This window comes from Cryptotermes secundus, unplaced genomic scaffold (assembly GCF_002891405.2).
Source record: "Cryptotermes secundus unplaced genomic scaffold, Csec_1.0 scaffold540, whole genome shotgun sequence".
In the NCBI taxonomy this organism is placed as follows: Eukaryota; Metazoa; Arthropoda; class Insecta; order Blattodea; family Kalotermitidae; genus Cryptotermes; species Cryptotermes secundus.
Window position 1 is genome coordinate 383,598 of NW_019742447.1, and position 25,635 is coordinate 409,232.

General features: G+C 39.6%; 2 protein-coding genes across 2 annotated transcripts in view; one reads left to right on the forward strand and one right to left on the reverse strand.

Moving 5' to 3' along the window:
* Positions 1 to 25,635, reverse strand: part of LOC111873210 (pro-resilin) — a gene marked incomplete at its 5' end in the record, with an annotated part of 118,532 nt that overhangs the window by 85,941 nt on the left and 6,956 nt on the right. The window lies entirely within an intron of this gene.
* LOC111873205 lies at positions 15,630 to 23,829 on the forward strand. The gene is made up of 3 exons (XM_023867721.2): positions 15,630 to 15,732; positions 17,005 to 17,277; positions 22,127 to 23,829. The coding sequence occupies exons 1-3, from the start codon at positions 15,727 to 15,729 to the stop codon at positions 22,406 to 22,408; spliced, it is 561 nt and encodes a 186-aa protein (XP_023723489.1). The 5' UTR covers positions 15,630 to 15,726; the 3' UTR covers positions 22,409 to 23,829.

Here is a 25,635-nt window from a genome sequence, read left to right on the forward strand (position 1 = left end):
ATGATTGAACATGGGACTGCATTTGCAAATAAAGCTGTGATCAAATATGCGGTCCAGTATATGGTCGATCAGTGCTCTGCATAAAAGATTACTACCGAGTTTGCACCTCAACACATAAGAAACATATAGACATATATCACGCCTGAAGGATGGAAAATATGGACGGTACCATTGCCCAGACCTGCTCTGGGGTCCACCCAGTCTCTTATTCATTGGTACAATGGGCCTTTTCCCCTGGTGTTAAGCAGCCGAGGCGTGAAGCTGACCAGACCACGTACATCCATTTAGTGTCGAGGTTAAGAATGGCAGAGCTATAGGCCTACCTCCAGTCTTCTATAGATCTTAATGGGATGGTTCAATGAATTAAGCACACGGACAACTTTACTTTTACCTTCAATTGTTTTAGTATTTGATCAAAAAATATATATGAAACAGTAAGGACTGTATCAAACTGAGATTAATTCTGAAATTTCTCTTCAAGCCACCGTTCTGTAATCGATACTAGATTTCCATCAGACCCATTTGAGTAGAATCCTTTCCTCCTTTACATCTGATCACAGAGATGTTTCCAGGTTCCAAACTAATTCCATGGAGCTGAGAACTACTTGAGAAGCCACCACTTCATCAGCTGCTCAAGAATTCCCGAGCATTTTATAAAATTCGAAAGTTCATTGCCATGTTCACAAGAGCCCTATTCTGAGCCAGATCAAATCAGTCCATTACGCCCAATTTTTTTCTCTAATATTCTTTTTAATATTATCCTCCCTTATGTCTAGCTTTTACTCGTGATCTCTTTCCTTCTGGATTTCCCACCAAAATCCTTTAAAGTTCATCAATATGCAGTTGTCTCCAGTCTCCCAATATTTCATCATTCTTAGGTCAAAATATTCCCTCTCGTCTTACCTTCTATCTCTGATCTTTCTTCAATATCAGAGACCAAGTTCCGCACCCATACAAACCTACAGTAAAAATTATAGTTTTGTAAAATTTAATTTTCACGTTTTTTTTTTTTTTTGACAGCAGACAAGAATGAAGAAGATTTTGAAACCGAAAGGCAGTATTCATTAAACTAATTCAGTCTGCTCTTAATTTCCTCAAGAATCAAATTTTATTTTGTCACTGTCGCTCCAAAATTTTTGAACTGTGCCACATTTTCAAAGAATCTATTAACTATCTATATGTTATCATTTTTTTCTGCGTGTATCAATATCCAACACACTACAATATTATTATTGTAGTTAAACACCTTATCAGTCATTTCTGTGCAATATGTCCTCGTATCCCCATGCTAATATAGAGAGCCTCACAACCTGAAAATTGTAAGACATAAAATAATGGGTGGCATCATTGCCATATTTTCTGCAGTTATGTTTGTAATCTACTATATTCGAAACTTCGCTTCCTCGGTGAAACAGTTTATGAGTCCATTTGTTTTTGCTATCAGAACAGAATAAGTTATGAATCTGGCGCATCCGCCATGAACAGAATCAAGTACGGTTCCAATTACATATGGGTCCGTTTCTTCTTCCCGGGCTTGTTAGAACCTCTCAGCCTGGCTCGATTAAGGGAAATGTGCAATAAAATGAAATTCAGCTAAGGGAATCAGATATTGAAAGTGGTCGAATTGTGATCGGTAGCAGCAGCGGCATTAGAAAATAAAATTCGAAACTAGGACAAGTTCCGGGGTTCAATAATATGAAATAATGTATGACAATGTAAGATTTGAGGCTTTCACGGCGGTGACTATGAAGAAAGCAGTCTTCTGGGATTTGGCACCGTGTATATGTGGTGTTAACCGACGTTTCGGAGGAACGTATCGCCCCCATCTTCAGGGTAGAAGAAAAAGTATAAGAAATCTGCAAGCGACAACACCGTGAGAAACGGTAAAGCAGACATCGTAGCGTCTCGAGTCGTCGAATGTGTCGTTGAGTAGCCTCCCCATAGAGGAAAACTATGTAAGATTTGAGGCTTTCACGGCGGTGACTATGAAGAAAGCAGTCTGCTTTACCGTTTCTCACGGTGTTGTCGCTTGCAGATTTCTTATACTTTTTCTTCTACCCTGAAGATGGGGGCGATACGTTCCTCCGAAACGTCGGTTAACACCACATATACACGGTGCCAAATCCCAGAAGACTGCTTTCTTCAATGTATGACAATACTAACATAATTTCAGAATTCTTAATTATCATCAATATGAACATTCGGCCTCAAATGACCTATCAACGAAATTTAGGATTGCTGTAGGTTCTTTTCTAAGCTCGGTTAGTTTACGTCGCTGAAGTAACTACAGAGGTCACGTATTATCATCTATGGCAGGATGAGATGAATGATGATTCCGCAGGGATGTGGGAGGAAACGTTCGTGACCCATTTTAAAACATATAATTCGGCATTCGCCTCCAGCAGGAGAGGAAAATCACGAAAACATAATTTTCAGATATGCACAGGAGTTAAAGGCATGCGCAAGAGAACAGTGTGCTTGTCTTCCACATCCCATAAGTATTTGCGATAAGACCGGTATTAATAACTACACAAAGTAAAGGTAAGGCAAAATTTACCATACGCTTAACTACTTAAGTACTACACCATGAAGACGTATGAAGGTGTGTGATCAGCTTCACGCCCCTGACGCTTTATCCCGGGGGAAGGATCATCCAGTACCCATTTGAAATGTGGCTGGGTGGGCCAGAGGTTGTCCGGACCCTATGAAGAGAAAAATCTCGCCCCTGCCGGGAATCTAACCCCGGCCGTCCAGCCCGTATCCATCCGCTATGCCTACGGAGTTACCTCTTCTCTTATAATGACGTAAGGAAGAGACCTATGTCATCGTGATTATAATCAGGTTTGAAAGTCTACACGCCTTGGTACAGTGCAAAAGATCCCGTAATGTTCGAGCTGCTAGGAATTAGTTCAATGTTACGAAAGCTCAGTGGTAGCATTACTATATTGTGTGTACAAATCTGTTGCTAAGCGGTGACTCTGTAAACAATGACTGTTTCTGGGCAACGGCTCGGGTAAGACGTTCCCGTTGCTAGGCAGCAAGTTCTTAATAATGCAACAGTTGATCTACAACAATGGAAAAGCTATGTTGTCTATGTAGTCCGTGTTGAGATGTAAGCAAGGGGCAAAATCAGTTGACAGATATATACGGGAGGCTGTGAAGGGAGTACTTGAGCCTGAGGCATTAATAACCACTGATGTAGCCGTTACCAGGAAACGTCCAGTAACAGACTGAGAACGTTTCACTGTGTGTTGTAGTGAGCTGTCAAGTGTGGAAATAGCGATAATGTAATACTTATTTGTAGTTAGGACCTGCAAGTGTGCAGTAAATGTATTCACCAATCCAAACCCCGTCTCTAGTCAAACACAGTACGTGATAATATAACAATCCGGTTTTCAAATTGATACAGAGCGAAAGAAGTCATGCTTTGCATTTTCCTTATAAAAGATGGTCAAAATAATGATGAACACAAATTGGAATTGTTCATAATCTATTAAAACTGTAATTCAATTAAATTCTTTATTATTTATGTGCCGAGTGAACAGTCAGAAGGCCAATCACAGACACAGTACAGTGTAGATACAAGTAATTACATTATGGACAAACACAACATAAAGTCAACGACAAATTACAGGCAAGCACAGGAGGAAAAACAGATTAATGCAGAGAATTAAACAAACAAACAAAGTAATAATAATATTAGCAATACAAATCTAAGTTGTTATTGATAATTAAGAAATGTAAAGTATAAATATTTATAAAGAATAATAATAATTCAATTCTATTCTTGTTTATAAAGATGTAAACTTAACAGCTCAGAATCCAATTACGAAGTTAGCACGATTACGTAGGACAAAAATAAAACTAACAAACAAAATACAAAAGAAGGCAGTCTGTAGAATAGCATAAATTAGTAATCATTCCATGAAAAATTAAAGTTATCATTAATAGGCGAGAAAAGTAAGGTAAGTACATTTCCAGTAGTTATGACATTATGTGGCGACAAAGGACTATACACGTACATACACAAATATAAGTTAATAATAATAAAAATAACTCAATTAATCCTTAGTAATTTGTGTGTTAACTCTCAACATCCAAATAATAATAATAATAATAATAATAACAATTAAAGCATACTATAAAAATGGATTGAGAAGAACTTTTCTGGCTCCGAATACGTCGACGTCCCTGCAAACAACATTAGCAACTGACGCACATGTAGCAGAGGGACAATTTCTGCATCAGGAGCACACACTGAACAATGCAAATTCTCTGATGTACCGAGCAGGAACTCGGAGACCAACAATTTCCAAAATGGAAGGACAGAATTTCAAACCAAAGTCAACCTGAGTAAGTGGTGAGCCTCCTAATGTGTAGAGTGTGCAATGTTAACTCCTCCACAGCAAGAGAAAAACAGTAATGGAATTCAGGAAAGAAACAATTAAAACAGGGGCGTAAACCTGTGGTGGATGCGTTCCAGCTTGTTGACATCAGTTGACGTAATTGAATTCCGGACTACGGACGCGTATTCAAGCTTATTAACTAATGTGATGTACAGTCTGAGCATATATTCTAGAGATGAGAAATTGAAAGAAATGTACGAACTAGACCTAACAGCAGGATTTTTCTGTTTACTAAGAATCATACAATAAAAAATGGTTTTAAAGGAGAGGATACCAATTGAGACCGTTATTCTCATCAGTGTTTTCTTATGAAATAAAGTCATAACGTAATTGGTAACTACAGCAGGACATGAGCTTATATGCCAGTGACGCCTTCATTGGATGTTTTCATTTCGAGTGTACTTGCTTAAATATTCACATGCAAATAACACAACGGTCGACGACTAAAACGTGCGTTTCTATTAGAGTACAAAAATTATATGCAACAGCAGATTTTGCAATGTCATAAGAAGTTAACGGCATATTTTAAATTCAGCCGGGGTGCTTGGCAGCAGGAGTGTTTATAAATTCTAACGTTAAAACTAAGATTATCCTTGTGACAATTACGCGATTTCGATTGTCATCAGCTATGGGCTGAATGACGAAAACAGATGCCGGTGAAGGTCGAACAAGCACAAGCAGAAACACAAAAGAAATGTATGTATGGGAGCAGAATGAATAATGAACCTATGCTTTATGCAATTATGCGTTAGTCACCTGCAGGAGGAATTGTATGCGAATGTCTACTATCTATGAATACAATCTTAAGAAAAATTTAAAATGTGAAATATTTCAGGAGACTCAAAATTCAGTAGGAAATTTCAAATGTAAACGCTCTTTTAAATAAATAGATCTAAGGCCTACACAAATTTTAGCAAAGACTGCCTATGTTATGGAGTATTTTTTAAACATGGCACACGATAAGCAAACTAATCATTTCAGCATATAATTATTAAATACGTATACAAAATGTCACCAGCACTGTACCATATCGGAACCTATACAAAACTCGCACTTTGGCCAATGAGAAGAAATAGAGCTTTAAAGAAACAGACAGGAAGTGGGATTTGTTGAACGCAATTGAATGGCACTTGGGTCTTCAGAATTGTCAGTAATTAGGGATAATAATTTTATTATTACTTAAAGATTGGAAATAATCAGATAGCCAGAAACGAGTGCATTATATTATGAGGGAGAAGAAAATTAAAATTATAGTACAGTAATCAGTGGTGAGCCGGTCACGGTAGCCGATCGGTCTAAGGCATGTACTGTTTTCGCTCGCTCGGAAAGCAGGATCGTGGGTTCGAATCCCACATAAGACATGGATGTTTCGTGTATGTTTATTCTGCGTTTGTGTTGTCCTGTGCTTAGGTAGGGGCCTTGCGACGAGCTGATCACCCATCAACGGAGTCCTGCTTTCTGTAAAAACGATCAACAAAACTGAGAAATCAGCCCTATCCTCCGAAGTGGGAGCGAACTGAGAAATCAGCCCTATGCTCCGAAGTGGGAGCGAACTGAGAAATCAGCCCTATGCTCCGAAGTGGGAACGAAAAGGAAAATAATCAATGGTGAGATTATCTGTAACAAATCTGCTTTAATACCGATTCTGAATAGGCCTATTTAAATTATATTATTTCCATTCAAAGAAACGTGTGAAATCCTTTCCATCAACGGTGTATCCCGATATCCGAATTGAATTTGCTTTGCGTATGTAATCCTCACCTTATTCCTAATTTCTTTGCGTCTTTCTTACATAGGCCCTACTCGAGAGCATGTCGAAATGTAAGCATTGCTGTATGTAAAGGAAGTTAATTCTTAGGCTTGGAATTTCAATTTTCTTTTCACAATGTACAGACTGATCCGCGTTCATCCGAGTGCTAAGTGACTCCGTTAATATCAGGGCAGAGGAAAACTACGCAAACTGTCAGATAAGATTTATCATGTAGACTCGTTTTGTATATTACGTTATACAGTCAAAAGTTTGGCATGTTTCGGCGGGGGAAAGAAGGCCTTTAGAAAAAAATACGATAGGCCGCAATGTTTCCGTTATTCAGAGCATAAAGGTAAAGAAAGGTAAATTTGTTCCTATGCTTAATTAATTAAGCACCATACATGAAGTCATATGGGGAGTGGAGGCATAGCTCCACCACTGTTCACCTCGACATCAATGGAGGTCAGTGATCAGCTTAACGCTCCTGTCCCTTTACCCCGCGAAATTTCCCTCGGGACCAATTTTGCAAGTGTGTGATGATGAATATAATGGAAATCGATCTGTTTGAGCATATTAAAATTCCAGTTTTAAGAAAAATGTAGCTGTTAAAACATGTATTTGAGATTCATTAATTCCATATTATACTTGAGAATGAGGAGCTTCATAACTTGCACTCTTCCCTAAGTATAATTAGAATGATCAAGTCAAGGAGGATGAGGTGGGCAGGGCATGTAGCATGAATGGGGGTGAAGAGGAATGCATGAATGCATATAGGATATTGGTGGGAAAGGCAGAAGGAAAGAGAAAACTGGGAAGACCAAGGCGTAGGTGAGTGGACAATAAAATGGATCTTAGAGAGATAGAATGGGATGGTATGGATTGAATTTATTTGGCTCAGGATAGGGACCAGTGGAGTGCTCTTGTGAACACGGTAATGAACCTTCGTGTTCCATAATACCCTGGGAAATTCTTGAGCAGCTGCTGATTTGGCTTCTCCTCAAGAAGGGCTCAGCTCCCTAAGTAAGTGTGTACTTGAGAATTGCAGACAGTGCTACATGCCATTTTGCCGTCATTGCTAAACCTATGGAAAAACTCTTGAAAACTGGAACGCGGACTTCGAGACAAGTTCTACAGTTTAAGACATTTCAGTCTGACAAGATACTGGAGATATGCAACGGGCCTGTATATTTTATTTAATGGCAGATCTAATAGGGATTATTTCAGACTTTGAATATAAGTCCTGCTGTATGGTGTAGACCTACACGACATATGCAACAAAAAACGAGAAGCTAAAAATTAGTTGTACTCGAACGCCTTGACTAAACTCAAGTTGAAAAACACATACTTGTATGTGCATCTAGTGACGACTTAGAACTGGTTCCCGCATGGGTTAAGGGAATCTTGTGTGCGACATATTTCGGAACGCTAACGTTTTCTTCAGATATCCAGCGACCCTTGTTAGAAGAATGGTTTAAGTCACATTAGACTCATTGTATAAAGATAATTAATATGGTACAAAACATATTCCCAACAATTTGAACTAGAGCCAAAACCCTTACAATGAGTATTAATATTCAAACAATTTATTCAAGATAATGTTGTCTTATAAAGTTGAAATGATAGAAATCGTCAGGTACTGATCAAATTCCGGCAGAACTGATTCAAACAGAAGGTGAAATATTTCGTTGTGAGATCCATAAACTCATTCATTATATTTCAAAACAAGAAGAAATGCCTATCAGTAGAAGGAGTCTATTATTGTACCAATTTACACAATAGGTGATAAAACTGAGTGTAGTGATTATCGTGTGATAACACTGCTATCAACTTCGCACAAAACTTTATCGAATATTCTTCTCTCAAGATTAAGTCCATATATACACGACTTTAGGGTATAACTGCAGGAGGTGATTTCCTAGGTCTTTGTGATCAAAGAAGTTCATGTAAACATGTGTCCGATTTTGGACGGTTACGGAGTTATGACCGTTTTAAACTCAGAATAGAAGGTAACGATTACTGACAATAAACGGAACAAAATAATAAACCAGCATAATACATTATGCATTTAAAGTATGAATGTAAAGTTAACTTCGTGAAATTTCCTATAATTTGAATTTATTGGTGCTTAATGCTGATTTTCGAAAATGCCACCACCGGCCGCAACACAGGCTGCCGCTCGGTTGTGAACCGTGCCGGACATATCAACCCTCCCTGCCTTAGGTACATCTCAAGTGTCGAGATAGTGAGAACGCTCTGTCTGTAGTTGGCTCAAAATAGCGACCCGACAGCCGACAGACGCGGTTCACACGAGGGCGTGTACGGGAATGAAAAAACGGTCATAACTCCTTAACCGTCCAAAATCGGACACATGTTTATATGAACCTTTTTGATCACAGAGACCTAGGAAATCACCTCCTGCAGTTATTCCCTAAAGTCGTGAAACACCCTGTATATGAAATTATTGGGGATCATCAGTGTGGGTTTCGGCGTAACAGATCAACTACTGATCAGCTCTTTTGCATTCGTCAGATATTGGAGAAAGAATGGGAGTACAATGAGACAGTAATCAGCTATCCGTAGACTTCAAGAAAGTCTATGATTCAGTTAGGAGGGAAGTACTGTACAATATTTTTACAGAGTGCGAGGTACCCATGAAACTAGATAGGCTAATTAAAATGTGTTTAAATGAAAAGTAAAATAAAGTCCGCATAGATAATGTTTGTCCGATAATTTTCATACACTAAATGGTATAAAAGAATGAGATGCTTTATCGCCACTCCTTTTCAACTTTGCTTTAGAATATGCCATTAGGAAGGTCCAGGAAAACCAGGTGGGACTGAAACTAAATGGGACACATCAGATGTTGGCCTATGCTGATGATATGAATCTACTGGGTGATAATGTAGATACCATAAAGAAAAACACAGATATTTTAATTGATGTTAGTAAGGAAGCTGGTCTAGAAAACTAAGTATATATTACTGTATCGTCACCAGAATGCAGAGCAAAATCATACCATAGAGACAGCTAACAGATCCTATGGAAATATGGTACAGATAAAATGTTTGGAAACAAGAGTAACAGCTCAAAATTAGATCCAGGAAGAAATTAAGAGGATACTGAACTCGGGTAATGCTTGCTAGCATTCAGTCCAGAAACTTTCGTCTTCTTGTCTGCCGTCTAAAGACGTAGAAATCAGAATATAAACTTTGTCTCTGACATTAAAGAAGGAACATAGACTGAGGGTGTTTGAGAACAGGGTGTTGAGGAGAATATTTGGACCGAAGAGAGATGAAGCGACAGGAGGTTGGAGAAAACTGCATAATGAGGAGCTTCATAACTTGTACGCTTCCCCAAGTATAATTAGATTGACCAAGTGAAGAAGGATAAAATAGGCAGTGGATGTAGCACGATTGTGGAGAAGAGGAATGCATATAGGATATTGATGGGAAAGCCAGAAGGAAAGAGACCACTACGAAGACCAAGACGTAGGTGGGTGGGTAAGATTATAATGGATCTTAGAGAGATAGGATTGGGTGGTATGGACTGGACTGATCTGGCTCAGAATATGGACCAGTGGAGAGCTCTTGTGAACACGGTAATTAACCTTCGTGTTCCATAATATGCTGGTTAATTCTTGAGTAGCTGCAAAACTGGCGGCTTCTCAAGAAAGGTTCAGATCCATGAATGTAGTTAGTTCAATGTTGTCTTCAAACTACTGTGAACCTTTGTTTTATAAAAGCAAAGAGTGGGCGATATGCAAGTGAAAAAATAAAAAGCTTTGAGAACGCCATCAAATGAATAAGATGAACATGGAGCGATATTTAATGTCCATGTCGACAGCAAATTTGTGGGTTCCTGAACATAGCCACATATTTTCATGCACAACATGTAGACAGAGCGCAAGTTTCTGCCTTGCGGAGGAATTATAAATCATTTATTCCTTCTGAGTGAAAATTTTCCGGCATGAACAGGAAAATTAAACGAACTGTTTACAAACATATAAACTTTTCAACCGAAGACACTGTACTTTATGAATGAAACGAAATGACGTTCTATTGTTGTCCAACCAAGTGCCCTGAGTCTGTTTCCATGAATTTTTTAGTATTTCTGAGCTGGCATTTTTTTGGATAGACGCCGTATAGTCTGAGCTACTCACAGCATGGTAAAATAAACAAAAATCTGAAAATGTGGATTTTATGAAACCTGTTTCAAGAAACTCAGCTGAGTTTTCCAACTGTTCTGAAGAGAATATTAACTGAAAAATTCTTCTCATTTAAGGAGGAAAATTAAAAAAAAAATTAGTTTTTTACTAAAAAAATATTAGACCTTAGTGTGAGCATCATGGACATTGTAAACCTATTCCCGATTAACATCACACAAATCTCACCTTCGGCCTGCTCACCATTGCAGCAGTCTCCTCAACTACATCTGACAAAACTCGACGCAGAATTCTACGCTTCTTCCTATGTAACACGTGTTTATGTTTCCTTTCAAATGATACCTGGCAAAATGTAAGCTGTACGGTAGTTCTTTCTAGACTCTTAAGGCAGATAATTACCTAGACACAATTTTGTGTTTCAGAAAATACGTCACACAGAATGGACTTCAAATTCTTCTCTTCTTATGATGAATGGGATTATCCATATAAACTATGAAGTACATATAAACCGATCACAGTGGTCGCGCGGTCTAAGGTAGGCCGCACACCGGCGTGCGTCAAGACATGTAACAGTCAAGACACGATGTCTGCGACATGACGCAAAGAAAGGAGCACAGTTGAAACGAATGAGATTATGAAAACCGCTGCTCACCAGTCTGAGTCATGATGCTGACGTCAGCTTCATGCTGACGAATCACGAATGAAGCAAGACTGTCTTTTGTCCCATGTCTTGATGCTTGTCTTGACGCAGTTGGTGTGCGGCTGCCCTTAAGACATGAACCGTCTTAGTCCGCTCAAACACTGCGAACGTCAGTTGTAATCCCACTCAAGGCATGGATATCTGTGAGTTTATTCTCCGTTTGTGTTGCTCTGTGTGTAGGTAGCGGCCTTGCGACGAGCTCACCACTCGTGCATAGATTCATATAGACCAGGCACGTCCAACTTCAAACAGGTTGTGATCGACTTTTAAGTGTCCAAACTGCCAGTGATCTACCACCCCCTCCTATCGTCGTACCTCGCTTTAAGTAAAAATATTGGTAAAAATAACACTACACATGATGTTTGTTGCAAAAGCAACATACATTGAAACTACAGACTACTTTAATACGTATTTCCCGTTCAAAATCTGAATATAATCATATTATATTACAAGTTAATTTACATGCTTCTCACAAATAATTTCCTTATAGGCCTATGAGATCGAACAAAAATCAAAATCGTCCCGCGATCGACGCGTTGGACATATCTGCTATAGACGCTGAAAAAACGGCAGAGGTCCAAAGGGCCATAACGAGAGCGAAAACAAAAGAAATAGAGTACAATTTTCCAATTTACATTTCCTCTATAAAACTGAACACGTGCTATGCATTAAATTACGTAGCCACATTTGTCAATCAACCAATTCCTTATCGCAAAGATTCCGAGACACCTAATATAATTCCGTGGCTAGCTCATTTATTTCTTGGAATTTCTCCACGCATGTCCGACTTGCGCATGGCTCAGTCTTTGCGTTATGCATATTGAGTAGTAAGCGTACGAAGTCGTGAAGCCAAAATGCTTGAAGTACGACACGCCCATGAATAAAGAATGTCCAAGTGCAGTATCAATCCGCCATAAAGTACACGTACTGCACCCACACCTCTGAAAGCAACGTAATTCTTATTCTTACATACTGTGAAGTGTCACTGAATCTTCAATCTTCTTCTCAAATCTGCCGGCTTTACGAAAGTTTAGTTAATCAGACACCCGTAGTCAAAATATTTAATGTTAAATATCAACTTCTGAAACAATCAACTTGTCTGCCATGACTCTCTATACGCTTAGTGTAATACCTTGTATTCGGTCATGTGGTTATATGTGTAGTTTCCAAGAAGTTAGCTATTATAATACAGGGTATTACAGAGCATTCGTAAAAATAACAATAACGAAGACCATGTTGCTGTAAGTGTAGTGTAAGTGTTCATTTGTTCTTACAAGAATACCGGACGATTAACAACGTCCAAAAATCCAATATTTTCTAATGTTGTACACCACTGTCAGAATTCTTCAGAATCTACGTTAGTATTGCTACTCGTAAACCGGAAGGTCGTCTTTAAAAGAACGTTAGGGCAGCATTTGAAATGACATATCCACAGCCCATATTCAGTTAACATTTTAGCACCAGTTATTTCATTCCCTTAATCAATAAATTTGTTTGAAGTCCTCCAATAGACTGAATCTAACTGGAGATCCAATGACATGAAAAAACGGTAACGAACCTCTGAGTTTCATGAAACGATGAGAATTCTTTACCAGCTGAAAAATTAACAGCAGCTCAATAATGACTCTTCTCCATGGAAACAGTCAGATAATCGTAAAAAAAATCCTCTGGAGACTTAAATAGGAAATAACATAAGTTATGAAATTCATTTACAGTTTGCTGTGGTATTTACGTATATACATTCCATATAATATATATAGACCGGTTAAGAACTATGTGCGAATGATCTCACTTGAGACACAGTTATCCCCAATGTCTGACAAACAACAACAACAACAAAATCCGTGGCTTGAATCCGCAAACGAACTACACCGACCGAGCGATCGCAGCTTGTCGGCGAAGTTAGTGCCAATCTGACATAAGACTTTATTCATCAGACGCGTCGATACGTCCACACTGTCATATCCAGGTCAGAGAAATGGACGGGAAAAGTCCGAAAGCGAAAGGAGTACAGCAGATAAAGGAAGTTTGTAAAATACTTCCCATTACATTTTCAACGGGCCTTTTTCAATAGTAGTATCAATTATTATATGTAATCTCATTAACAGGGATGAAGTAGAGTTTTAACAGTAAGGTGTGCCCGTTCTGCACGAGGGACGAAAAAGTTTTGCGTAATTTCTTATATTCTCAGAAATGGACTTGCTGATCAAAGGCACCGTTAAGTAACGGCTGGCTAGTTCCCCTGTTCCCCTTAGGTTTCTCACCATCTCTTTTTCATTTAGCAAATGTAACAACTTATGTGATTTACAGTTTATATAACATATGCCTTCATTTATTTTTGATGCCTAACTGGTCACTTCTAGCTAGCAAAATATTATTTCCAAAGTGACGAGCTTGGCTTTAATGTGACTCATTCCGTGTTGTAGAATGTCAGTATTACTAAAAAGAATTGTCATATATTAGGGGTTTGCGTGACGTATAAAACGGATCTTGGATTTGATGATCGAGTTTACAAGACCTTTATACAACAGATTACAACACTATCACAAATCACTATCTTCGGCTGTACACACTCGGTTTCTGACCACACTATACTAATTCACTACCCCTCTACTCTCGGAGCCAAAGTCACTCACTGTTATATAGCCTCGGGGAGGACTCCACAGGGAACACGCCCTTTGCCTAGCAATCGACGTCTACTATTGTCATTTATTTTTGCAGGTATTACCTAGCAACGGACTGTGTACCCAGAATCGGTCTCCGAGGGAAGGTGTTTATCGATCCCCTGCCTAGCAATGGGTCTACACGTCACAGTATCTATCCGTCTACCAATACTTCTTTAAGCTTTGAAGGTATAGCGGTTATCATTTTGTCTGACTTACTTCAACATTAGACAAGTCAACGCTCAAGCACCATATAGTCAACATCCTATATACTGCGAATATTGTCATGATTTAGTGACTATACAAGGAATTTGGATTGATAATCGAATTTGGTGAATTTTTATAACTCATAACTACAAGTAGTTATAACGCTCTCGCTAATTCAAGCACTCGACTTCTCACCACAGCACACGCTAAATCTCCGTCTATTATAGTCTTCACTAATTGTTACTTAGTTACGGCTCCCAACGATGTAGATTCCTCAGCTTGACGTCCTTACCGGCTGGCAACTGCCTCACAGCTAAATCATGGCGACACATAACTCACATTTTCAACTAACTAAAATCGAGTGAAAATCAAAATTGTATTACAATCGACGGTCATTCGGCTAGCCTGCATTGCTGTCAAGCCCCATCTGGTGCCGAAGACCAGATTTTTATTATTGTCAGACAGCTGCGAGTCTTTTGATGTGGGGCACCCTATCTGATGAGAGGACGGGTCTATTGTTTACAATTGTTGTTGGTTCTCGCCAGCACAGTCATTCTCGGGTGAAAGTCCGGCGGGACTCATGACCATATTTTACTGGCTCAGATTCGAGACTTCCCCAACATGGACGGCCAGTTGTACCCCCAGGTACTGGGTTCCTTTTTCGTCGCTTTCTAGGACCCGCAGAGCTACTGTGGAGGTATTCGAACATGCCTCCATGCAAGGAAACTTGCTAAAATCTCCCGTGGTTCTCCTTACATAGCCTCGGTACGGACTACAAACGAAACATCACTTCGAAATTCCTCTGTTGTTTCATTATTATTCGTTACCGTGGAAACGTGTTTTCCGAGCCGTTGCCTAGCTATAGATGTATTTTTTGAGTCTGCTATTCCAGCTTTCATCGTCATGACACAATATTATTATAAATGGCACTTTTCAATGAACGGGAAATGTATTAATTATATTTTGTGTTCAGCGTTAGTTGTAGGTTATACGTAAAATCTGACAAGTGTGGATGAATTCCCAATGCTTTAAGCATGAGGGAGTAATTAATAGAAAGAAGTTATGGGGAGAACATGTCGATGTGGAGTGAATTGCCACAGCGTAACAGAGTGTAACTCCGACTTTTGTGTACTAAAGTTATCATGGCCCTGGATATACGAATAATCTCAACTGGCTGTAGTGTAACGAGATGAGAGTAAGTTTTCAAACCAGCCTCTGTGATGTCGGCAGTGGCTGTCTTCCAAACAGGTACAAATGAAGTGCCTAATATTATCCGGCTAATCGAGTCTTGCCACAAGAACAATGCTTATTTGATATTTTAAATTAACAAGACATTGATATATTATGGGTTATGTATAAAAGCCTGGCATATTTTTAATATATTTACACATCGGCAGTGTAAGACAGATTGGAATACGTAGACGTGTTTGTAATATCCTGCATTTATCTTATTTAAAATACTGCCTTAATGGAATCACACATTTTTTATTATTTTATCATAGCAACCCAAATTGATGCCATCTCCGACTCGTCTATAATTATCAATATATCTTCCAGATGAGTATCAAAGTAATTGAAACCGTCGTCTGTCGTCGCATTGCAGATGTAAGCCACGTAGTAGGCCCTGGACGTTGTCACCAATACATGTAAATCACAACTGACCGCTGTGTCACTAAACACATACAATGGCCGATGTGACGTAATATTATCGAGCCAATGTCAAAACTCTGGTGGCCGGGCGGTATAAAAGTGCCACAGGCATCACTCCAAGGCATTAGTATCTCTTGGTATCACTAGTAAGTTCAGTTGGTGAGCAGCAGAAACAACAGAAACTAAAAATGAAGGTAAGGTTTCGTCCCTGCGACTGATTGAAAAAAAAAGCAGTATACATTAACGTATCAAGATACACTGTGCAAATTTTTAATATGTTTCAATATGAAAGAATGAGATAAAGGGTTAAGCAAACTGAATCGCAAGAAAATGTACAGGTATAAGCATTTCATAAGCGTTTTAGTAAAGTAATTCATAGCATACCTAATGAAAATTGCAGATTCGAGCTTTTTCAAAAATGAAACTGAACACTATAGCTAGGCCTATAACTGTGCTTCACATATGCGATATATACTTGCACAATAAACACGCGTGTAAAGTAAAGTTGTGCCGGTCACGGTAGCCGAGCGGTCTAAGGCGTGCACTGTCTTCGCTCGCTCGGAAGCCGGGATCGTGGGTTCGAATCCCACTCAGGGCATGGATGTTTGTGTGCGTTTTTCTGTGTGTCTACAGGTACAGGCTTTGCGACGAGCTGATCACCCGCCCAAGGAGTCCTACCATATGTCTAAGATCTAGAAAAACCGAAGTGAACGGAGAAGTTCATGGAGGTAGGCCTAGGCCCACTGGGGCTGTAGTGCCAAGGAAAAAAAAAAGTAAAGTTGTCCCTGTGCTTAACTAATTAAGTACTACTCCGTGAAGAAGCATGGGGAGTCGATGCATAGATCCACATTTTCTTTACGTCGGCACTAGCTGGAGGTGAGTGGTCAGCTTCACGACCCAGCCGCTTTACCCCCGGAACTCATTGTTTAGGATGATGGGTGGACCCCAGAGCCGGTCTGGACAACATGGAGAAGTGAAAATTCTTGACCCTACAGGGACTCGAACTCCGATCTCTTGATCGTCCAGCCCGTAGCCAGTCGCAATGCCGTCTACGCTATCCCGGCTCCTATAACATACGTGTAGCTCACTAAAAGAATGATAACGTAAGAAACAAAATCGATAAAACACCGATCATCTAAAGCCAACAATGTTCCTACGCTATGTTTTTTTCTGCAGTTAAGACAAATTCCTCATGTAAATTGTGAATCAATCAAATAAATGTCTTCTGTAAATAAGACCATTTATTGCTGTTATGGGTTGATTTACATATTAGGAGAAAAGTTAAGAAATCTTATTTAGGCAACCAAGCAGTACAATTGAATTCAGACATTCCTATCGACCTTGCGCCCTTTATCTGCGCGATTTCACAAGCACCATGCAGTGAGCCAAACAGAGTTTCTGCAAGCAGATGCACAAGCCTATATTCAGTAAAATGTCATGGTCTTTAAAGCGTCGTCTTCGCGCAGGTGGTAAGCGTCACTTCAGCTGTTCTCCTGGCTCTGGCCCTTGCATCGGCCGAACCCGAGCCCCAGCGGTTCCGCGCAGATTCCTATGGGCCTCCCGCAGAAGTAGAAGCGCCGTACGCACCGTCGGGATGGCGTCCGTCCGGCCGTCAGTTCCTGCTACCATTCCGACAGAACTTCTACGCTCCACCCGCAGCTTACGGACCACCAACAACCACCCAACAACCGACCACTACTGAGGAGCCCACAACGACTGAAGTACCGACCACAACCGAGGTAAGGCATTTTCGCAGTCAGCAAACAGTTTCATATTACAATTTGTATAAGTTAGAAAATCTTCCATTCTAACGATCTTCTGGCCGGACCACAAGATTCATCAACTTAGGACTCTGCTTCGATTCTCCGTTGTGTATATGGTGACTATAGTGGAAACAGCTACACAAATACAAGCATGTTCTGCGAGCTCTCCTTTTGTCTGTCGTTCATTACAGCGTTCAGTTATCTTATGCCGCTAAGACCGGCCCAAAATAACTTATTCAGAAGACAGAGAATATCAACGACTCTTCCACCACCCTCATCTAGTATTCCTGAGGAAAGATTTGTTCCCTAAAGGGCAGATATCCATCGCGCCTATACTCTTCAGCAGGGTAGAAATACGATTCTAATCAAGGGGGGAGAGAATCCTTGAAAAGAAAAAACAAGAGTTAAGAATATGGCAGTCAAAGGCCTAATAATGCAGTGTTCTGCCAGGCACTGTGTAGGCCTACGTTAATGCTTTCTAACGGGGCTTCTTCCTTTTTCAGTTCTAAACTTTTATGCATATTGGTATCAAATCCCTCCAGTTTTTAAGTGCGCATAATTTATTTCCGTCGGTCAAGGTAGCCGAACGGTCTAAGGCATGCACTATCTTCGGTCGCTCGGGAGCCGAGATCGTGGGTTCAAATCCCACTCAAGGCATGGATGTTCGGTGTTTGTGCGTTTCTGTGTTTCTGTACAGGTAGAGGCCTTGAGACGAACTGATCACCAGCCCAAGGAGTCATACCGAATATCTAAGATCTAGTAAACCAACTTGAAATGGAAAGTTTCATGGAGACAGGCCAAGGCCCAAATTGGGGCTGTAGCGCCAAACGGGAAAAAGAATAAAATAATTTTATTTCCGGTGTGTCCGTTAAGTCAACTGTAAGATCTCTGCGAATTTCCCTTTCACCATAAAGCTTTCAATATATTATCTACTGTATATTAGCTGAATCCATGCCGATCACAGGGGCTGTACGGTCTAAAGCATGAACTGTCATCGCTCATTCGAACACTGGGATCGTGGGTTCGAGGGTTCGAATCCCACTCAAGGCATGGATGTCTGTTTCTGTGTTGTCTGTATGTAGGTAGAGGCCTTGTGACGGGCTGAGTACTCGTCCAAGGAGTCCTACCGTCTGTGTACGTCTAAAAATGATTACGTAACTGAAGAAGAGGCCAGAGCCCAACAAAGGGCTGTAGGGCCACTGGTGAATGAATGAATTTTATCTTTATTTCTAAGCACCATGCGAAAACAGTAAATCTGCAAGCATACACGATTTGGCGTTCTTTGAATTCCGACTGATATGTCGGTACCCACTGCCTGCATGGAGCGAGCCTCAAGTCTTTCTCTTGTATTATAGTCTATAGGTCATAAAAACATAGATATTTTGGCTAACGATAGTTCTGAATTTCTGGCTTTATTGTAACTTTACTAGTGACCAACTATGGGAAATTCTAGCAAAGTAAGAACATTTAACATATTATTTCTACACAGAATTACTGGGTTTTTTGGACTTTTTCAGTCGTCCGGAATTCTAGGTAATAGAGGACATTCTAGGTAACAGAGGACACGACGTTTCGGAAACTGGATCTGTTTCCGTCTCCAGGTGAGAAAGGAAGCCACCTACTCAGCTAGGACCCTTACAAAGAGCTAATCTCAATCACTGGTCGAACTGAGTAGGTGTCTTCCTTTATCATCTGAAGACGGAAACAGATCAAATTTCCGAAACTTCATGTCCTGTATTACCTAGAATTCCGGACGACTGAAAAATTCCAAAAACCCAGTCATTCTGTGTCATCCACCATCTTCAGAACCCTTTAGAATCTATATTATTTCTAGCCTATATTTCGAAAATTCTAAGTAAAATTTGCTTGATAAATTAAAATATAATATAATGTTGCTACTGATATGCAAATTGACAATAGTAGAACTCCAGCATCAAGAAGTAAGAGAATTCGGTTAGCCCTTTTCAGTTTCATGTAACATAAAATCTTGGCATCTGTCTGTAATAAATGACGTCTCCTTCGGACAGCAAAGTTACGCTGCTGCAAATCTTGTAGGAAATCACGCAACTCATATGGCCTTCATGAATGCAAAAGGTATCATTCAGAAAGAGGCGTAACTGACGCAGTAATCACACGGTGTTCTAAACATAAGATGCTACATAATACAAGACAGATCCTACTGACTAAATTTCGTCGCCAACAAAGTAAACAACGCTGGCTGCATGCCATCGCGTTAACTGATTACTTCAGCGTAACTTCGTGATCATATTCACTTTCTACTTCGTTCATATGACATTGCAAAGTGCTACCTTACCATCATAAGTAATCGAAGCTTAGATAACACAGCATACATGTACGTGGTTATGGTTGATGAATAATGGTATAGTAAAGAATTATTTTGTATTCTGTACCAAACTCTCGACTGTACAATGATGCCAAAATAATTGTGAAACACCACCAGGCGTGAGTTCCGAAGCTAGTTTCATTTCGTTATATGAATCCGTTTCTTTCTTCCTTCCCGGGGGAATTCGAAACACGCGTTTTAATCCAAAATTCTAATCGGTAGCTAAGAAAAATTCCTAATTGTTTGGACAAATTCTTAAAAAGAATTTGCAAATATTTCAGTCCTAGAATCACAGAACTGGAAGCTGCCTATGAAGAAATGTAGGCTAACTCTGAGAATCCATTCCTCTGTTCGAGAACCGGCTCGGAGAATATTTCGCATTAAAGAATTACTCTAGAGTAAACTGAATGAGAAACAGTCTAATTTAAGCTATTTTACGCGAAGGAGAATAGTTCTAAAGCCCTTATCTTATAACAATATTATATAATTCATTATCAACAAGAACCAAATATTTAAAATAAGCAACTGAAAGGAAAATTATTAATGTTTCTCTGACTGTAACATAAATGTGGTTATGTTCCGCATTTCCTCCGTCTTCCACTTCGTTCGCGACTTCAAGATTAAACAACAGACTTCACTTTTGAAATATTTTCAATCGTTACAGCTTTTCTTGGTCTAATACTTTAATTTTCCTGATTTGTTGAACATAGCTTTATAATTTTTATGCTACATATATTAATCTTCTGCCAAATGATAATGGTGAAAGTGAAAGGTAAAATTGACCATCTTCTTAATTAATTAATTCACTATTAAAGTACTATGTCATGAAGACGTATAAGGAGTGGAGGTACAGAACCACCATTTTTGACCTCCGAACTAGATAAGAGGTGAGTGATCAGCTTCACTCCCAGACCGCTTTTACCCCCCCCCCCACCTGTAAAGAGCCCCCGGCTTCCATTGGATAGGAAGCTGGGTTGACCTCTGAGTCCGTCTGGACTCTGTAGAGTAGAGAAGAAACACTTGCTCCTACTGGGACTCGTGCTCTTTCCCAGCGAACCGTTTAATATGACTAAATCAGATGTCATAGGTTCATGTCATAAATTGTAGCATAGTGATCTACTGCACTCAACCAATGCACAGCAGATAAATAGGATGAGAAATTTCTGGCAATGACCTATTCAACATTAATTGGTTGTATGCTGAACGATTTTCATATTGTGTAAATAATAATAATAAAAACAATAAGCCTGTTATCTTATAAAAGCAAATATTGCACAATGTCAGTTACCCGGAACCTATTTTAAAATCGGGGCAATTACATCAATTCCTATCTAAATAGGTGCCAAGCCGTAAGCCAACTGAAAGAACGAATACTTTAACGCTTAATCGAGCCGATGTGTTACTCCCACTTCATAACATCATACCTGTGCTCTTACACTGAGGAAAGAAATCTTAACGTGTTTCTCTTCTATATTTCACTTTAAATGAAGATTGCATAATCTTACAGATCGTCGATACGTGTAATCGTGTCATCTTACTCCCATATTTCATCATTAAATATACTTTCAGTTATGCCCTTTCTTCCTTATTTAGTGGAAAAAGAAAATGTGCACACTCCCGTACTCCATACCTACAATTCTCGGTGTTTTCTGTGTAGCCGATTCAACTGAACGTTACGGTGTTCTAGATCGTACCAGACCACACGGCGTCATAACTCAGAAGAATACTGTTTAAACTTCATCACCGTAAAAGTCGAGAATTCATATAATAACATGTGGGTTGAATTTTGTCCTTCTTGTCCTTTTAAAGTGATTTCTTAAGTGTAGAGGTAATTCCTTTAAGTTACACCTCGGTTCACTTGCTTCAAAATCCAAGCCTTGAGTAAGTCTAAGTGTACTGCAGCTGTAAAGGAAGAACGCGTCTAATCATACCTCGCGTTCCAGTAATCAAAATCAACACCCTAATTGCAACTAACTGATATTAAAAATCTTTGTATTATCAAGCAATAAAAGGAGTTACCTCAATTGGTAAAGTGGTTGGATACAAGTTGCATGATCGGAGTTCGACTTCGAGCAGAAAGAGTGATTTTTATCTTTGCACCAATGGCAGACCGGTTCTTTGGCCCACACATCCTCTTATTTAATGAGTCACAGGACGTTTCTCTCCGGGGGTAAAGAGCCGAGTGTAAAACTGAGCATTCACCTACACGCAGTGCCAAAGATAAATATATGGAGGTTATCCTACACCCCCAATACATCTCCATGTTTCGATGCCTAAGCACATGGACAGTTTTGCCTCCATTTTATTATAAGACGGAGCAATTTGGTTAAATGCGACCAATTGTTTCGAATATTAATAAAGAGATTAGTATAACTTGGGCATAATTTTGATACAATTGCCTTGACTCCAAGCCATTTTTGAGCTCCATCAGAGACATGTTCATTTTCCACACCGTGACGTGTAGTGACGTTTCCTTTGCAGCAAGACTCATCTGCCGAGTTCGCTGACGGCAATGGAGCCGATCCTAGCCGGGCCTTCAGCGAGCGTGACGGCCAGAGCAGCGGTGCCTACCATGTGCTGCTCCCTGACGGTCGTCTCCAACGAGTCACCTTCACGACGTCTCCCAATCAGCCCAACGGCGCCTTACAGGCGTACGGTGCTCCAGCTCAAGGTTACGTAGCTCAGGTCCAATATCAAGACGTAGAACCCATTCGGTCCCCAATCTACACATTCAGCGCACCCCTCATTCGGATATTCAAGTAAATTCATCTCTCGCAACTCCACACAGCATTTGCAAATAATTATTGACCGTCATCACACGGCACTGAGAGGAGACACTAAATCTGGTTCTTTAGAATTTGTAAGCATTACAATTATGGAGCAGAAACCATGCTATGGATGGTACTGAATATCACCGCACCTATTACAACTTGTAAAATACTATTATAAAAATTCTGATTGTGCCCGCGATACAGTGACGAAATATAATATAATAAAAATCAATTATACTTCACTGATGATTTTGTAATTATACGATTTTGAAATTTCAATTGGCTTTGAAATAGTATGCTCAGTGGTTTTTCAAACACAGGTACGCCACTTCATGAAACTGGATTATATTCCCGTGACCCAGAAATAGAAGTGTCTCAGAATTTTGTAGATCCTTTTGTTTCTGCAACTTTCATTTCAATGCCAGTGAGATTACACAGACTAGCAATTTCTATAATTACGTTTCCTGACTGCCGGTTTGCTAATAGACGAAATACTGATTCAATTGCATGCATACAGGTAGAGAAACTATGCCTTTTTTTGTTGGATTATGTCTTAATTGGCAACACACACACCTGAAAACGCATTCGACTTTACTATGAAAGGTACAAAAAGTGATGGTGGTTTATGCTTACTTCTTTAAGCTGCAAGTAGCTAGGAGTTAAAATTGTGCTGCATTACAATAGCGAAACCCTCTCACTCCTTGTGGCATAATAATATATGTAAACGATGAAAGAGTGAGCCACTGACGATATTTGTAAATTGCCTAATGGCATATACATTATCATATGAGGACACGCATCTGTAAATATGTTAATCGTTGGATTTTGCCTTTGTTATTGCTAACATTTAACATTTTAAACTCTGCCACTGTGTAGACATTCTTTCTATATTTCCATTAAGTTCAGAACGAGTTGTATAAATTAATCCGCAATGAATACAATGTGAAATCAGTTTGTAGGAGCCGAACACCTCTCAACATGCGTTATCACTAATAATGAGCAAATTGGAATTTGTCGAGGTAATTGATTCTCTCAACAAATTTGAGACAGCTAATATTTTAACCAGTTTGTGTATAGATTCAGACCAGAGGTTGTTTTTGGAAGCTCAGACCCTCTTGTAAATAAGTTCAAAATTATATATGTATATTCTACAATTATGTATGTATAGAGTATATATTGAATGTTGGTCTCGATATATGCACTGTCCATTCCTCCAAACGCAGGTTAAAATGTTACTTGTTTCCATTCCTAACATAATTACAAGATACGTTGTATACGCATTGCAAATTAGCATTATAAGTCATCCTGAAGTTGTACAGCATTACTCACACTGCACAATACATTTTACTTTATATACCTATTCCAGCATATACATGGAATAACTGCAATAAAGATTTATGACGGAATGAATAATTGCGCTGGTTTAATTATTAGGTGACAGGTAACTCAAACCTTAAGAAACAACTGACGCTCCTAACTCCTACTCCTCAAACAGGGTACACCACCTGTCGATCACATGATGTGAGATCGTCGGCTCTTCACAGATTAGGCCTAAGTCTGTACTCAGAGCCCTGTCCCGACGCTCTATATTGTAACCGTATGTCCCTCGCTAAAATTATTTAATTAAGGGCATGACCAATTTAGGCAGTGTGTCACACCATGGGAGACGCTCCTCCGGCGAAATACCATCCCGGGACCGTCTAGTTGTAATTCAACTATTGTCCTTCTTAGGCTTAGGGTGTTACTATTGTCTCTAAAGTCGCCTGTTTGCTCCTAGTGCCATAAACCCATGAACTGACATTGTGCGAGACCGGCCAGGAGGAGTCTTCTGTTCCTGCTCGTGTGTCTCGAAGAACTAAAAAAGTTTATGGGCATCTCGAAAAATACGAATGTAGAACAGATGGCAGGCTAGACCTTTGGATTTCTCTTTTTATTTTCTTGTTTTTTATGCCCACTGAGAGACTTGTAAAGAGAGGGCAGTTGTTTACAGGGAGAGGAGATACGACAGTTGAAAAAGGGAGTTACAGGAGGGTAGCTAGCGAGTGGTGTGTATGGTCAGTGAGCTGGGGGCAAATTGGTGTACAAAGGTTAAGTGTGACGGAGCGGCTAGCTTGGAGGAATAATATAAAGATTGATTACTGAATGAAATTTTAAATTAAGACTGCAATACACGGTGTGTTCTGAATACCCCGGATTCCTGAACCCCGAAGTGTGTTCCACTCCCATATCCGAAGCACCCGTATCCTCGAGATAAAGAACTCATCTCGAGCACTAGTCGTGGCAGCTGTACGTCGGCGGGCGACTACAATATTCTCTACACTAACAGCGTTGCTAAATAAAAAATTTAAATAAAATTTATTTCCATATAAATTTCGTAGCTTTGAACCGCTAGGCCTGCGAGTCTCTCACCCATTCTATTCAAGTGGACTAACCACTGTTCCCTGCAAGCATTTGTCCTCCCATTTGCTGAATAATCGTTTAGTTCCTTCCATACTTGTAAGTTTTTAGTTTACCTATATGGTACATTAACACAAGGTCATCTGCTAAGGAAGAAACTGTGCTACAGGGCATGATTGATAGACTGATTGAAATTGGAAGGTGCTATGGCATGGAAATGAATGTGGAGAAAACAAAAGTAATGAAAATTTCGAGACAACCAACCCCAGTCACAATAAAGATAGACCAAAAACAACTGGAGAATGTGAAATGTTTTAAATATTTGGGTAGCTTGTTAACAGATGATGGAAGGTGTACTAGTGAAATTAAATCCAGGATTGCCATGGCAAAAGCTGCATTTAGCAAGAAGAAGAATCTTTTTACCAGCAAATTGGACTTAAATTTGAGGAAGAAACTAGTGAAATGCTACATTTGGAGCATAGCTCTGTATGGGGCTGAAACATGGACACTTAGGGCAGTAGATCAGAAACATCTGGAAAGTTTCGAAATGTGGTGTTGGAGAAGAATGGAGAAGATCAGTTGGACCGATTATGTGAGAAATGAAGAAGTGTTAATTAGAGTCAGTGAGCAGAGGAATATCCTACATGAAATAAGAAAACGGAAGGCTAATTGGATTGGTCATGTTTTACGCAGAAACTGCCTTCTAAAAGAAGCTATCGAAGGAAAGATAGATGGGCGGATAGAAGTGACAAGAAGACGAGGAAGAAGACCTAAGAAGATGACCTTGGGGACAGAAGAGGATACTGTCATTTGAAGTTTGAA